Here is a 16,807-nt window from a genome sequence, read left to right on the forward strand (position 1 = left end):
ACTGATATCACAAAGTTCCAAGCAAATTGGGGTGTGTGAATTTTACGGGATGAATGAATAAATCGTGACTCCTCAGTCATGGGTGATCAGAGGCATAACTGCCTCCAACAATGGCATCCACAACTAGTAGATGCTGCCAGCCTTCTCCTCCATGGACCCATATTATCCCCTTCTAAGGCCATCCATGTTGGAGGGCTTCACAGTCTCCCCACAGCTTACCTGGCTGCTTGTGGACCATCCGGCACACGCCTTTCCCTTGCTGGTTCCTGTAGACGGGCTTGACACACACTTTGTTAGTGCTACCCTCCGCCAGGTCCGACAGCAGCACGCTGTGGATCTGCGGTGAGACGCTGAGGAGGGTTGAAGAGCCGGCCTGCCGCCGGCACCTCACCCGGTAGCCCAGAACGCTGCCGTCGGCAGGCTCCCACGAGGCCTTCACGGTGGTGGGGCTCAAGTCTTCGAAGCGCAGATGCTTTATCCTGGAGTTCTCTGCCCAGCGGGAAGAAAGAGGGCATAAAGACAGTGGATTTCCATCAGTAAATGTCAACAGAAATAACTATATGCTATTGGCAGCCTGGTCCCCAAAGCTCCACCCCTTCTCATAAACCACACCCATTTTGCTGTGGGACAAGCAGATCTGTCAATACCACCACCAATAATTAATTATTATTAATTTATTTATATCCCACCCGTCTGGCTGGGTTTCCCCAGTCACTGGGTGGCCCCCAACAGAATATTAAAAACACAATAATCTATTAAACATTAAAAGCTTCCCTAAACAGGCCTGCCTTCAGATGTCTACTAAAAGTCTGGTAGTTGTTTTTCTCTTTGACATCTGGTGGGAGGGCGTTCCACAGGGCGGGTGCCACTACCGAGAAGGCCCTCTGCCTGGTTCCCTGTAACTTGGCTTCTCGCAGCAAGGGAACCGCCAGAAGGCCCTCAGAGCTGGACCTCAGTGTCCGGGCAGAACGATGGAGGTGGAGATGCTCCTTCAGGTATACTGGGCCGAGGCCATTTTGGGCTTTAAAGGTCAGCACCAGCACTTTGAATTGTGCTTGGAAACGTACTGGGAACCAATGTAGGTCTTTCAGGACCAGTGTTATATGGCCTCAGCGGCCACATGTTACACAGGACACGTTGGGCTATTTTGGAAAGGGGAAAATCCACATTTCTTCAGCATCTTGAGACACATTCTCTTTGGTTTGGGGCCTCCGAGCATGTAGAAAATGCACCTGTGCCACCAGTTTAATTCGTCAGCACTACCCTTCCTCCCTTGTCTCCAAATTTTGTCCCTGTGCAGGGCATGGATACCTCCTCACCTTCTGCCGTGCATGCCTTTGCCGACAATGCTTTCTCCTTGCCCGATTTATAAATGGCAGACACAGTCACCAAGTAGGTGGTGTTGGCAGTCAGGTCATCCAAGAGGGTGGAGTTGAGGCTCCCATCGACCTCCACCAGCTTGACTGCGTTCCCAGGCAGGGGCCCGTATAGGACCTGGTAGGCGGACACGCTGTCCGGGGTGGGGGCCCAGCTGACCCGGATGCTGTGGGGCCTGGAATCTGAGATGAGGACTCTTGCTGGGCTGATGGGCTCTGTGGAGAGAAGGCAGACAGATTGAAAAGAGGGCACTGTCAGGGAATGGTCTGAAGATGAGGACTGGGGAATGAAGACCAGCTTCTCGAGGGGGAAGAGTCACCCCCCCCCCTTGTCTATGCGTGTTCAGAAGCAGAGAGAGAGACAGAAGCTGAACAACTTAGAGAGGAGTTACCCAGACTTCCTATTTCCGGTGGCGGGAAATGGCTTATTCCCACAAGACCGGACCCCAGCCGTGCCAATAATTCAGGTAAAAAAACAGTTGTAAAGGTACATTACACAAACAAATCTGCACTCGGCGGACGAAAGGTTATCTGATTTCTGACATGACTGAGGATCGCAGAGCCAGAGACAAAGAAGTTTGGAGAGATAAAATCGAGATATGGAAATATCAATGAGAGGCAGGACTGAGATTTGGACATGCTCAAGGTTCAGACTGTGGGAAGTTGTAAAATTAAAAATTACAATTCAGAAGATAATTTGAACTTTTTTAATTTAGTTTTTTATTTTTATTGGATTATGGTTTGATATGTTAATTGGATGTCTTTTATTGGAAAATTAATAAACGTTCTAACAAAAAGAAGAAGAGAGGAGTTACCCAGTTATGAGATAATGACAACAGAACCAGAAGGGAGGGGGCAGCTAGTTGAGACGTCTCTTGAGAGCATGGGGGACACCCCCCCCCCAAACTCACCACGGACTCGGTGATCCGAACGTATCATAGAGCAAAGAAGTCAGAGGGAGGGAGGAACTTCCCGTTGGTGCCCAAAATGCTGCGGAAGTCGGAAGGAGGATTAGACCTGCCAACTGCCCTCTTTGTGGAGAGCTGTGTATTTGTGCTCGCAACATGATGTTGCAATAAAAGAACGTGGGTGGCGCTGTGGGTTAAACCACAGAGCCTAGGACTTGCCAATCAGAAGGTCGGCAGTTCGAATCCCCGCGACGGGGTGAGCTCCCGTTGCTCGGTCCCTGCTCCTGCCAACCTAGCAGTTCGAAAGCACATCAAAGTGCAAGTAGATAAATAGGTACCGCTCTGGCGGGAAGGTAAACGGTGTTTCCATTCGCTGCTCTGGTTCTCCAGAAGCGGCTTAGTCATGCTGGCCACATGCCCCGGAAGCTGTACGCCGGCTCCCTCGGCCAATAAAGCGAGAAGAGTGCCGCAACCCCAGAGTCGGTCACGACTGGACCTAATGGCCAGGGGTCCCTTTACCTTTTTAAACCTATCAACTGCTCGTTAGTTCTGATCTGTGAAGTTACCGAAGGGAGGGGAGAACTCTCCATGCCTGACAGGCGCGGACAGATCTGGTGCAAGGCAACTTCTGACACACTTCGTCAGTTAAGATGGGAGCAGGGCAAACATGGCCGTATCTGTAGTATCAATTGAATAAGATTTTATTCCGAACAGCAAAAACAACAACAGAAGGAGGGATCAAACCTCGGCCACTCCCTGCCTATTGTTCTCTGTCTTGACTCGAGAGACAATGGAGTGCGCCTCTGGGGGTGAAGTCAAACCTGCATTAGCAGCGCCGAAGTGACCCCCACAAGGCGCAAGCCTGGGCAGTGTAAGAGGCTGAGACAACAAGCCCTCAGCCTCAGTGATGTAGACCAAAGGAAAGCAGAGTAATATGTTTGGCACCTGCTTGGCTGGAATGAGGTATACACTCTGGGCGGAATGAGCCACCCAGAGTGGTTGGGGAGGCCCGGGCAGATGGGCAAGGTATAAGTAATAAATATTATTATTATTATTATTATTATTATTAGCACCATCCAACCATCTTAGGGACTCCACTCTGGATTTGTGTAAGGTTTACTCTTTAGCCTTTTCTTCTCCCAAAGATATCCCAAAAGGCAGTGGAGGTTTAGAACCTGAGTCTTCCTTCTCTTAGATAGGCTCCCTTCCCAGGTTGATGAGCCCCATCTGCCCCTCACTTCCCTCTACAGCAGCCTTTCTCAACCTGTGGGTCCCCAGATGTTCTTGAACTACAACTCCCATCACCCCTAGCTAGCAAGGCCAGAGCTCAGGGATGATGGGAGTTGTAGTCCAACAACATCTGGGGGACCCACACGTTGAGAACCACTGCTCTACAGCATGTGCAGAAAAGGCCTTCTTGACCCAATATTGGTCTTGTCTGCTCAATCCCCCACAGCCTGTCTTCTCAGACAGGTGAGATCTCTAACTCACCAAGCCTTGGGTTTGAGACCCATAGGGTGCCCTCATCTGGTTTAGCTGGCCAGTCAAAGCCATTTCCTGGGGTGTGGCCACTGCTGCATGCTGACAGCTTCTAGGAGCGAAGAATTCAGGGAATCTATGACAGCGTAGAATATGAACCCGCAGCAAGGACTCCTGATGTTGGGGTTCCAGTGACAACTTTTCAGCAGTTGCCTTCTTGGTAGTGGCGCCCTCCCTGTGGAACGTCCTCCCATCAGATGTCAAGGAGATTAAGAACTACATAATTTTCAGAAGACACCTGAAGGCAGTCCTGTATCGGGAAGTTTTCAATGTTTGATGTTTAATTATGTTTCTATACATGTTGGAAGCTGCCCCAGAGTGGCTGGGGAAAAACCAGCCAGATAGGCGGGGTATGATTAATAAAATTATTATTATTATTAACTTATTTCCCAAACTAGGCATAAAAGAAAGTTGAGGCAGATCATAGCCACTGTGGCTGGCTGCCCCCAACAGCCTCCTCCTCCTCCGTGAATTTCTCTATCCCTCTTTTAATGCCATCCAAAAGTTATTGGCCTTCACTGCCTCTCATGGGAGCACATTCCATACTTAGGCTCTTGGCTTCATGAAGAAGTCCTTCCTTTTATCTATCCCAGCTGTGACATAAGCGAACAAAGTGTAAGAGCTGCTCCAAAGTGGAATGGCACTAGCATCCCATAATAACCCCCTTAAGAGCAGTTCCCAACACAATGCAGAGACTGAGCCATGCCAAACCTCATCTCACCATCTGCTTCCTGGATTTTTTCCCCCCTACTGAGAGGAGTTTCACCAATGGCAAGAATTAGGTGCCTGACGTGAAAACTTGCTTGGTAGAAGAAGAGGTAATTATTTCTCGGCCCTTAAAATCCTGGAGCTGTCATTGCAGGGAATGAAAGGAAAACATGACCAATCGCTTCCACATCTATTGCGTGGGTCAGCAAACCTTGGGAAGGATGAATTGAAGCTATATTTTTTTTAATCCCATAGGAACATTGGAAGGGCCTTATGTCCCATCAGATAATGTGACCATCTAGTTTTGGGGCAGGAGGAAAGCTCATGCCTGGAGGCCAAATGTGTCCTACCAGACTTCTCTGAGTAGCCCTTGAAAATCTCCCCAGTCTGCACACCCTCACTGATCCTCTTTTGTCCCTACTTGAGAATTTTTACTTGGCTAGAATGTATCCTTGAACCAATTTATTTTATTCATTACTATTTATTCAGAGTTAAAGCTATGGTTTCCCCAGTAGTGATGTATGGAAGTGAGAGCTGGACCATAAAGAAGGCTGGTCGCCGAAGAATGGATGCTTTTGAATTATGGTGCTGGAGGAGACTCTTGAGAGTCCCATGGACTGCAAGAAGATCAAACCTATCCATTCGGAAGGAAATCAGCCCTGAGTGCTCACTGGAAGGACAGATCATGAAGCTGAGGCTCCAGTACTTTGGCCACCTCATGAGAAGAGAAGACTCCCTGGAGAAGACACTGATGCTGGGAAAGATGGAGGACACAAGGAGAAGGGGACGACAGAGGACGAGATGGTTGGACTGTGTTCTTGAAGCTACCAGCATGACCAAACTGTGAGAGGCAGTGAAAGACAGGAGTGCCTGGCGTGCTCTGGTCCATGGGGTCACAAAAGAGTCAGACAAGACTAAATGACTAAACAACAACAACATTTATTCAGAGCATTTGAGCCCTGCTCTTCAGCCCCAAAGGCTCCCAGATTGGCTTACTTAGGGTGGCCATATAAACGGGAAAATTCCAGTAATGTCTGGGGTGGGAGCAGTGGTGTAGCGTGGGGGGTGCAGGGGGGGCCGGCCGCACCAGGCCCAACATCTGGGGGTTAGGGTTAGGGGGCGCAAATCCACGGGTTAGGGGGCGCAAATTACTTGCCTTGCCCCGGGTGCTGACAACCCACCCTACGCCACTGGGTGGGAGCAAAATTGATGCCCAGGAAGAATTTTTAATTTAATAACAAATGTCTGGGATTCCATCTGTTCCCAGGAGGAAGCGCTGTGCAGTGATTGCTTCCTGGTCGTCTCCCAGATGGCGATTTCATAAGCCCACTCGCCACCCTGCTGTCCGCTGCTGCTGGTCACCCTAAAATAGCTGAATGACTTTGGACGGTCGCTCAGAAAAGCTGAGCAACTGTGTCTGGATTTTTTACTTCTTGAAATATGGCAGCCCTAGCTGACATGCAATTAAAACGAGGCAGATACCCTTCCTGCAGACTTACTACCTGAACAACAACAACCACCGACAAGGAAGGGAAAAGGGAAGGGAATCAAACATGGGCACCAGTTCTTAAGCAGTTGTTCTTCGAAAGACCAGCTTTCATAGTTCAGGGATAGGAGGTAATGCCTGGCTGCCTGGATGGAGGATAGAAAGGGGTCTCTCTATGTGTGGAAACCATCCTACTGTACAACAGGTATGGTAGGCTAGGCCGAGAGGCAGTGACCAGCAAGCTTTGTGGCCGAGTTGGGATTAGAACCCTAGTCTCCCAGGCCCTAGCCGGACACTCTTACTCATGGTTACCAATATGGGGCACACGCCCCGTAAGCGGGCAATTAGATTTTTAAGGGAGGCAATTCAAGAATGAGTTATTTACAGTTAATGGCCTTTTAGGCTCCCTCCACTTGGTGTTGTGGGTTAAACCACAGAGCCTAGGACTTGCCAATCAGAAGGTCTACGGTTTGAATCCCTGTGACAGGGTGAGCTCCCGTTGCTCGGTGTATTTGTGCTTGCAACATGATGCTGCAATAAAAGGACACGGGTGGTGCTGTGGGTTAAACCACTGAGCATAGGGCTTGCCGATCAGAAGGTCGGCGGTTCAAATCCCCGCGGCGGGGTGAACTCCCATTGCTCGGTCCCAGCTCCTGCCAACCTAGCAGTTCGAAAGCACATCAAAGTGCAAGTAGATAAATAGGTACCGCTCCGGCGGGAAGGTAAACGGTGTTTCCGTGCGCTGCTCTGGTTCTCCAGAAGCGGCTTAGTCATGCTGGCCACATGACCCGGAAGCTGTACGCTGGCTCCCTCAGCCAATAAAGCGAGATGAGCGCCACAACCCCAGAGTCGACCATGACTGGACCTAATGGGCAGGAGTCCCTTTACCTTTACCACGTGAATAGGAGTTCACTTTTTGAATAAGAAGAATTATATATCGGGGGGACGGGTGCATCAGGATTTTCGAGATGCTTAGGTGGGGCATGGCCAAAAAAGGGTTGGGAACCACTGCTCTAACCATTATGCCACACTGCACGACCACAACGAAGACAGACAGGAGAACAAGGAGCAAAGCAGTCAAAATGGCCAGAGAACTTCTGCCTCTCAGTTGGCCGCCGACTCAGTTAGGATGGCTTTCCATTGTGCCCACCCCCCTCCAGACCTTCTTTGTCTTACCTTCCAAGGTGGTGACCCTGGTGGTTTGGGGTGGCATGTATCTCTCGTTGGACTCGGGAATGAGGGCGACCTCGTATGTGGTTTGGGGCAACAGGTTGCTGACCAGGAAGCTGGTGTGGTCACCTGTCAGCTGCTTGGTCAGTTTCCGCCTGGGGTCTCCGGTCGGGGCGTACTCCAGGACATAATAACCCGTCTCCCGTGTCAAAAATTTGGGCCAAATGAGGCGGAAGCTGCTTGTTGAGATATCGGTCGCACGTAGACGCTTGGCTTGGATGACACCTGGAGTGGAGAAAGGCACAGTGATTCATTGATCAATGTTTTTTTCTTAGGTAGGGAAGGGTGAATATATCCATTCCGGTTTCTCTGGGTTAGACAGGTCCATGAAATGATTTACGGTGGTACCTCGGGTTTCATATGCTTCAGGTTACATACGCTTCAGGTTACAGACTCAGCTAATCCAGAAATAGTACCTTGGGTTAAGAACTTTGCTTCAGGATGAGAACAGAAATCGTGCAGCGGCGGTGCAGCGGCAGCAGGAGGCCCCATTAGCTAAAGTGGTGCTTCAGGTTAAGAACAGTTTCAGGTTAAGAACGGACCTCCGGAATGAATTAAGTACTTAACCAGAGGTACCACTGTATTTTCCTATCTAGACGATTTACACACTGCTTCTGTTTAAACAAAACTCTGAGCAGTTTGCAACATAGGCTAAGGTATCTTAAATAAACAGCAAACATCCAAAAATATCAGATGGTTTCTACATTTCGTGAAGCACAATTAAGTACAGCATCTTCTTTTGTACGAAAAGAAACATTGCATGTAAGAATCGGCTGCGAAAGCAAGGGAAATTTATGGCAAACAAGGAAAGAAAACAGCCTCAAAACAAGCGGTAAAATGTGACAAATGAAAATCAACAAGAGAGTATTGAAATAATATGATTAGACAACTAGGCAAAAGAAAACCAATTTGCTCTTCTCAGCCACCATTGTTCAACCAATTAACTGTGCCATTAAACCAGTGGTTCTCAAAGCGTGTGGCAGGAGAGGATGGAAAGTGTGGTGGAAAAATTGAAGGACGTTCAAAGAAACATTTAAACATTTCAGGGTTACTACACTGATACTATAGTATCAAAATAATCTTGTTTGGATTTACAACCAGAAACAGCACTCACGCATTGGCTATTCTTCTGCAGTTTTCCATGACATATTGTTGCAAACAAGGATTTTCAAACTGACAGGTATGAAGGAAATAAGCAACTATCTGACTTTTAGAAGATTTCTGAAGGCAGCTCTGTATAGGAAAGTTTTCAAGGTTTGATGTTTTACTTTGGCTTATAATTTGTTGGGAGCCGGCTGGGGCAGCAGTCAGGTGGGTGGCATACAATTAATAAATTATTATACTTATTACTACTATTATTAAGAGCAGAAAAGAGAAAGGTTTCCTTGTGTTGATGAGATGTTTGTCTCAAATTAGACCTAATATAAATGAAATTACCCAGCAAAATCAAGCTCACACATCTCCTTGAGTTTGCATACGTACTAAAGTGCACATGTAAGAGGCTTGCTTATAATTATATTTTGGGAATGATTTGTGTTCTTATGTAACTGCATTGCTTTATACTTTATCGATGTCCCATGATCATATTGTAAAGTACTGTAGTTGTATTCTGTTATAAATCAAGCACTGCTGGGGGTTGTTTCTTTAGGTTTTCCAATGTATTTCTTATCAGTAAAAACGTTGGTGTGGCGTGAGCAAATTTTTATTCTTAAAGTGTGACCCAGAGAAAAAAATATTGGAGACCCACTGCATGAAAGAAACCAATTCAATTACATTTCCAGACCCCGATATAGCAATGAACTTCAGTAGGTCCGCTCTGAATAGGACTAGTGCTGCAGACAGCCCCACAACTTGATATTATGTTTAGATTAAAAGTACTTATTAAGGAATATGGGACGCGGGTGGCGGTGTGGGTAAAAGCCTCAGCGCCTAGGGCTTGCCGATCGAAAGATCGGCGGTTTGAATCCCCACGGCGGGGTGCGCTCCCGCTGCTCGGTCCCAGTGCCTGCCAACCTAGCAGTTCGAAAGCACCCCCGGGTGCAAGTAGATAAATAGGGACCGCTTACCAGCGGGAAGGTAAACGGCGTTCCGTGTGCTGCGCTGGCTCACCAGAGCAGCGATGTCACGCTGGCCACGTGACCCGGAAGTGTCTTCGGACAGCGCTGGCCCCCGGCCTCTTGAGTGAGATGGGCGCACAACCCCAGAGTCTGTCAAGACTGGCCCGTACGGGCAGGGGTACCTTTACCTTTACCTTACTTATTAAGGAGGAGGGTAGGCTCAGGTGAGTCAAACATGCCCCATCCCCCCAAGTGTGTTTCTGCTCTCTGCATCTCCCCCCCAAGACCAGCAGGTGGGAGCAGAGACAACATCATCTACATCAGTGTGAGCAATTTGAAGGTTAGAAATTGGTGGGTCTCTTCCCTTCTTATTAGGGAGAGAATGCCCAATATGCAAATTCAACAAATGAAATAAAAATAAATAAACGCCTGGGGATATTCCAGGGGGCAGGGTTTGCAGATCTTAAGCTTGGGCCCAAGAATTGGATTTTAGGGACTATTCTCGGGGCTGTGAGCTACTCCTAAATCACTGCCATTTCAGTCTTGGGTCTAGGATAGGTTTGAAGAAGAAGAGGAGGAGTTTGGATTTGATATCCCGCATTATCACTGCCCGAAGGAGTCTCAAAGCAGCTAACATTCTCCTTTCCCTTCCTCCCCCACAACAAACACTCTGTGGGGTGAGTGGGGCTGAGAGACTTCAGAGAAGTGTGACTAGCCCAAGGTCACCCAGCAGCTGCATGTGGAGGAGCAGGGAATCAAACCCGGTTCACCAGATTACGAGTCCACCGCTCTTAACCACTACACTATGCTACACCACACTGGGTTGGGGAGCCAGTGGTCCTCCAGATTTTCCTGGACTCCAACTCCCAGCATCCCTCTGGCCTTGGACCATGCTTGCAGGGAGCAATGGGGAACAGCAGCTCAGCAACATCTGGAGGGTTAGATGTTCCCAACTCCTAGAGTGAATGGCCAGATGTTCATCCTTGGCTCCTATTCAATTGCACGAACATCCCCCTGCAGACCCAAGCAAGACCTTGATTAACCCCCAGGTTAAATCCCTTCCTGATTATGAGGGCGACACCAGGAGAGTCCAGCAAACCAGACTTAAATGTGCCGAAAATGTCGGCTGACATCAGTGTGACACCAGCTGATTGACAGGTGGGCAACTCAGCCCACCAGTGACACTTGGCCCTCGAGAGGTGGGGTGGGAGAGAAAAGGACCTGATCCGCAGGGGTGAAAAAGGTCCCCCCTCCCTGTTTTAGGTGGCGATGGGATGTTCCATTCCGTGTAGACCCATTCGAATGAATGGACATCTGTTAGGCATGCCCATTCACTTCAATGGGTCTACTTTGGGAAGGTCTAGCATTGGATACAACAAAGCAATGTTTCTTATGCCATACATTGTAAGGCAGCCCTGCCATAGTGGCAGGTGGGATTTCTTCTTTCTGATTCTGCTGAATAGGGACCCAGTTTCATGCTTCAAACTCCTGCCCTATGGTAGGGTTACCAGACATTCCCAGGGACAGTCCCCGGATTTGCAAATCTGTTCCCGAACAAATTCCGTCCCCAGAATGTCCCCAGATTTGCAAATCTGTCCCTGGGAAACTTGGCAGCGGCAGCCTCAGCAGCCCAGAGCCAGCCTGGTAGCGCAGTTGGCTCTGGCTGGCTTCAGGAGCTGCTTGCTGCCATGGCGCCCACAATTTTCCCTGCGCCATGGCAGCGAGCAGCTCCTGAAGCCAGCCAGAGCCAACTGCACTACCAGGCTGGCTCGTCCTGGACAACGGCCACCTGCCCGTGACTCCCAAGCCTCTCCTGATCTGTCAAAACAAAGGGGGAAGGAGATCGGGGAAGGCTCAGGAGTCACGTGCGGGCTGTCCCCCCTTTTTTTTGAAGCTGAGTAGCAACAGGGAGTCAGTAGTGTTGGGTGGTGAGGCAAAAGACCCTGGGCCCAAGCACACATGCATATTGTATACAGGTGCACTGTTACCCATTTTTTTTTAAAAAAACAAACCTCTGCACATTTATGGAGAGTTTGGATTTGATATCCCGCTTTATCACTACCCTAAGGAGTCTCAAAGCGGCTAACAATCTCCTTTCCCTTCCTCCCCCACAACAAACACTCTGTGAGGTGAGTGGGGCTGAGAGACTTCAGAGAAGGTCACCCAGCAGCTACATCTGGAGGAGCGGGGAAGCGAACCCGGTTCACCAGATTACGAATCCACCGCTCGGTGCGAAAGAAGGGCTTTGCACCTTTATACAATATGCATGTGTGCTTGGGCCCAGGGTCTTTTGCCTCACCATCCAACACTACTGACTCCCTGTTGCTACTCAGCTTCAGGGGGAAAAAAGTGTCCCTGGATTCATTGAAAAATATCTGGTAACCATACCCTATGTTGCCCCTTAAAGGACATATTCTGTCCACCCCAAGCCCCCTTAGGTGCCAGGCTCCTAAGCAGGCCTGTTGATGGCTGTCAGTGAAAGAAGGAGATCGATAAGAGGGAGGAAGGGGCTTGCTGCAGGTCTGGAGGAATCTTTAAGCCTGCTTTGCCTTCAGTTAAAAATAAATAAATCAGGCACCAGGCAGGCCAGGGGCGTGTGAGCTCCCTGCATTTGGCCTGGCCAGTTTTCTGCTCGCTACTGTACAGAGACAGGCTCCAGCCCATCCCAAGCCAGGCCCTGCCAAGGCACGGAACGCTCTCTAGCAGGCTTGGCAGGCCTTGAAACTGTACAGACATTACCCCAGAGGGCCGCCAGGTTGCTAGAACCGCGCAGGATCATGTTGCTCCCCACCCAAAGCATCCAGACAGATGCAAGCCCTCTGACAAACCTGAGAACGTCGAAAGCTTCATTCATTTCCGTAGCTGAGATTTGGAAATCGGATCTTAATTGCTTCCTAGCTAGCTGTGGGCAATGCATAAATTCTCCCTGTCCCTCTCCTCTCTCTTAGCCTCAGTCCTCCCATCTGCAACATGGGTACACCCACATTGTGGTTGCATTGCAGATGAGAGTCAACTGCCTACAGGCAAATAAATGCAGGTTGCTCAGTTAAAGTGGGCTTGGTGCTCTTGTGAAAAAAAGATAAAAATAAAAAAATGCTTTGGGTGGGTGGGGGAATTGCCTTATTTTTTGTTGGAAGGGATGTGTCAGGGAATTGCACTGAAAAGTGTGGAAGTGGTAGATGGGACCAGAGGCAATAGGCGGCGGAGCGATTAATGTAAGTTTTTAACAGGCTAGTTTCTAAACACACCCTTCTCTATCCTCTGTCCAGACAAGCAAGAGGCATGATCAGAGTTCAAGCACACATTCCAGCTAAGCAAAAACACTCAAGGAGGTTGCTGAGCCAGGTCAGCGAAGAGTGTGGGTTGGGGAGAGTCCCGATGGCCGGATTTGGCCCCTCAGACTGAGGCTCACCATAATTCAAAAGCACCATAATGCTTTTGAATTATGGTGCTGGAGGAGACTCTTGAGAGTCCCATGGACTGCAAGAAGATCAAACCTATCCATTCTTAAGGAAATCAGCCCTGAGTGCTCACTGGAAGGACAGATCCTGAAGCTGAGGCTCCAATACTTTGGCCACCTCATGAGAAGAGAAGACTCCCTGGAAAAGACGCTGATGTTGGGAAAGATGGAGGGCACAAGGAGAAGGGGACGACAGAGGACGAGATGGTTGGACAGTGTTCTCGAAGCTACAAACATGAGTCTGACCAAACTGCGGGATGCAGTGGAAGACAGGAGTGCCTGGCGTGCTCTGGTCCATGGGGTCACGAAGAGTTGGACACAACTAAACAACTAAACAACAACAACAACAACAACAACAACAACAACTGGGGTTCACCACCACTGCCTGATAGCATCCTCGCTCTTTCAGCTTCAAACCCTCATTGTCTTAAAGCTTTCTTGTGCCGTTTCTCCTCTTTGAGCTGGTGAGCAGCTCTCTCTCCCTTAAAGTAGCTGTTTCCATAGCATCTCTTAAAAAACCGAACTCTAGGGCATTTTCTTCTCGATATTCTATTTGGCTTTTAGACTCCCTCCCTCTTGCCGCTGAGTTAATATTGACCCAGGCCATGCCTCCTCACCAGCCACGCCCCTCTCTCCAGGCCACACCCCCTTTCCCAGGCCACACGCCCCTCACCAGCCACACCCATTTCCTCCCCAGGCCACGCCCCCTCACCAGCCACGCTTTGAAACTTCCTTGAGTGTTTTCTCCTGGCTGGAACTCTGATCCTGTCCCTTGCTTGCCTGGCTGAAGAATGAGGAGGAGCGAAGGACCTTGTGTGTAGAAACTAGTTTACCATAATAATAATAATAATTTATTATTTATACCCCGTCCATCTGGCTGGGTTTCCCCAGCCACTCTGGGCGGCTTCCAACAAAACACTAAAATACAATAATCTATGAAACATTAAAAGCTTCCCTAAAGAGGGCTGCCTTTAGATGTCTTCTAAAAGTTTGGTAGTTATTTTTCTCTTTGACATCTGGTGGGAGGGCGTTCCACAGGGCGGGTGCCACTACCGAGAAGGCCCTCTGCCTGGTTCCCTGTAACTTGGCTTCTCACAGCGAGGGAACCGCCAGAAGGCCTTCGGCGCTGGACCTCAGTGTCCGGGCAGAACAATGGAGGTGGAGACGCTCCTTCAGGTATACTGGACTGAGGCCGTTTAGGGCTTTAAAGGTCAGCACCGCCATCCATCCTCCAACCGCCTCCAGACACTGACACAGGACCTTCACCGCCTTCACTGGTTCCGATTTGAAAGAGAGGTAGAGCTGGGTATCATCCACATACTGATGAACACCCAGCCCAAACCCCCTGATGATCTATCCCAGCGGCTGCATGTAGATGTTGAAAAGCATGGGGGAGAGGACAGAACCCTGAGGCACCCCACAAGTGAGAGCCCAGGGGTCTGAACACTCATCCCCCACCACCACTTTCTGGACACGGCCCAGGAGAAAGGAGCGGAACCACCGTATAACAGTGCCCCCAGCTCCCAGCCCCTCTAGATGGTCCAGAAGGATGTTATGGTCGATGGTGTCAAAAGCCGCTGAGAGATGCAGCAGAACTAGGAAACAGCTCTCACCTTTGTCCCTAGCCCGCTGGAGATCATCGACCAGTGCGACCAAGGCAGTTGTTTTTAAAATCCACATTTGCATTTCTTGCTCCGCCCACTTTGGCCTCTGGCCCCACCCACCCCTGGCATCTCCCCCACAGAAGGTTGCCCAGAAGGGAAGCTGGCTCTCAGGTTGAAGAGGGCTCCCCTGCTATAAAAGGAAGGGGAACAGAGATTGCACTGTTGCCATCTGTGTTCACTGGGCCCGGTCTGTTGCTGCAGACACAGACAGCCCCAGGGAAGAAAGGTGACATCACTCAGCCTGAGAAGAAGCAGCTACAAGTGTGTTGGGTGTGTGTGTGTGGAATCCAGGTTGTCAAGCGTGCGATTGGCATGTGAACCTCAGGCCGTGCCTTCCTACTGCACCTCATTCTTGGCATGACACACGCCCTGCCTCCCTGTCAACTTGGTGATCAAACCTTGGCAGGCGCCCCGGACACAATGTGAGCGGCCTGCTTGCAGCCAATCTTCACAAATTGAGGAAATGGCTCCTTTAAAAAGGTAAAGGGACCCCTGACCATTAGGACCAGTCGTAGCCGACTCTGGGGTTGCGGCGCTCATCTCGCTTTACTGGCTGAGGGAGCCGGCGTACAGTTTCCGGGTCATGTGGCCAGCATGACTAAGCCGCTTCTGGCAAAGCAGAGCAGCGCACGGAACGCCATTTACCTTCCCGCCAGAGTGGTACCTATTTATCTACTTGCACTTTGACGTGCTAATGAACTGCTAGGTTGGCAGGAGCAGGGACTGAACAACGGGAGCTCACCCCGTCACGGGGATTCGAACCGCCGACCTTCTGATCGGCAAGCCCTAGGCTCAGTGGTTTAACCCACAGCGCCACCCGGGAGGGCGGGATATAAATAAAATTTTATTTTATTATTATTATTAAAGGTCCTGCACCACCAAGCCAGCCCCCACCTGCCTGCCTTCTTACAACCAGTCCAAGAGGTTGTCCGGTCTCAGTGTTGCCCCTTGTGGAACTCAGCAGGGAAGAGGATGAGAGAGACAACACTAGAACCAGTAGGCTCTGCCTTTTATTGGCTCTGGCGCCACCTACTGTCATGCTCCCTGCTTTCCGTCCTACCAGCCCGAAAGGGCACCACTGCCCAGATCTCAAAAAAATAATATTTCAGCCTGTGAGTTCAACAACCCTCTGAATTCTATGCCTGCCCTGTCATTCCCTCTCTTTCTTTGCACCTGTATGACAACAAACAGAGAACAGACAGTATTGGGGGAATCCTGCACCATGGAATGGAAGCAGTACAGAGTTTGGGCTTGAAAATTTCAGCAGCTCAGTGTGCGATGCCAGAATTTGGTGCCCCCTGCCTCTTGCCTTCTGTTGTTGTCATTGTTGTGGCACCATCTCAGCTCAGCACCCAGTACGGGCAAACTGGTTGTGCTCCCTGAAACCCAGCTCTGATGGAAGGCCCAAACCCTGTGTTGTGTCTATCTCTGAAAAGCACAAGCTGCCCTTTCTGCTTTGCGCAGATCACATGCAGCCGAGGAGAATTCTTCTTTTCTGTCTCTTCCAGGTTAAGGGAGTCCACGGAGGCGGGGCAGGGAGGGAATGGCAGCCAGGAAGCTTTGGCTTGAGCTGAGCCAGCCCTGCGGGCAATGCCAACCAGCTGCTGGCAGATGCGGGGAATTCAAGGAGAAACCAGCCCAGCTTGACGGAACAATGCCCGCCTTGTGCCTCTTGACAAAGGGGGCCTTTGGAAAAAAGGCCTCCTATGATATCATAGTGCAACTTCTGGGCGTCTTCCTGGGCAGCCAAGTCTGGGAGGTTCGGACGCCCTCCCAGCCCCGCAGCTCAGAAGCTGGTCCTCATTCTGATCTGTGGCTTTGCAGCAGCCTACGCCAACCTGGTGCCCTCCAGCAGGTTTGGGAGACCAGACATTGGAGGGCACCAGTTTGGCAAGGACGGCTTTATCTGCTCAGAGGGGTAATGATGGGTACCAGTGGGTGCAAGATGGGGAATGGCCTTGGGGTGAAAAATGGAAGCCCCCCCCCCCCCCCCCGCTCTGAAGGCCGCAGCCATGTGCTGCAAAGGAGTCAAGGGCCACAGAGGTTTCCATGGGAGTGGAGATTGTTAACCTCCCAAGGCCTGAGCTTTCTTGAACAGAGTGGTTGAATGGACAGAGAACAGTCTCCTCCATCCAAGGGGGAGTGGGGGGAGCAACAAATCTGGTTATTACCTTTGGGCACTAAGCTCCTTTTCATACAGACTAACACCCTCCCCCTCGTCTCTATCCTACCTCCAAACAAGCAAGAGATTTTTATTTTATTTTATCCTTTTAAATTCCAATCATTTTATTCTTGCATGGTTTTACTTTGCTGGTATTTTTGCTGTCATTCTGGGTTAACGACGTCGTTCCTTCTTTTTATGCTGTACGCTGCCGAGAG

At 49.9% G+C, this 16,807-nt stretch overlaps 1 protein-coding gene across 2 annotated transcripts in view; it reads right to left on the bottom strand.

Moving 5' to 3' along the window:
- VWA1 (von Willebrand factor A domain containing 1) overlaps window positions 1-16,807 on the bottom strand; it is a 50,660-nt gene that overhangs the window by 2,384 nt on the left and 31,469 nt on the right. For both annotated transcript variants that reach the window (XM_028740867.2, XM_077931349.1), the window contains exons 3-5: window positions 7,194-7,472; window positions 1,320-1,592; window positions 220-489 (exon numbers count right to left, since the gene is read on the bottom strand). In XM_028740867.2, the coding sequence (XP_028596700.2) occupies window positions 220-489; window positions 1,320-1,592; window positions 7,194-7,472 (822 nt within the window). The remainder of the gene's footprint in view (window positions 1-219; window positions 490-1,319; window positions 1,593-7,193; window positions 7,473-16,807) is intronic.

The sequence above is a fragment of the Podarcis muralis genome, chromosome 7, assembly GCF_964188315.1.
Source record: "Podarcis muralis chromosome 7, rPodMur119.hap1.1, whole genome shotgun sequence".
Lineage (NCBI taxonomy): Eukaryota > Metazoa > Chordata > Lepidosauria > Squamata > Lacertidae > Podarcis > Podarcis muralis.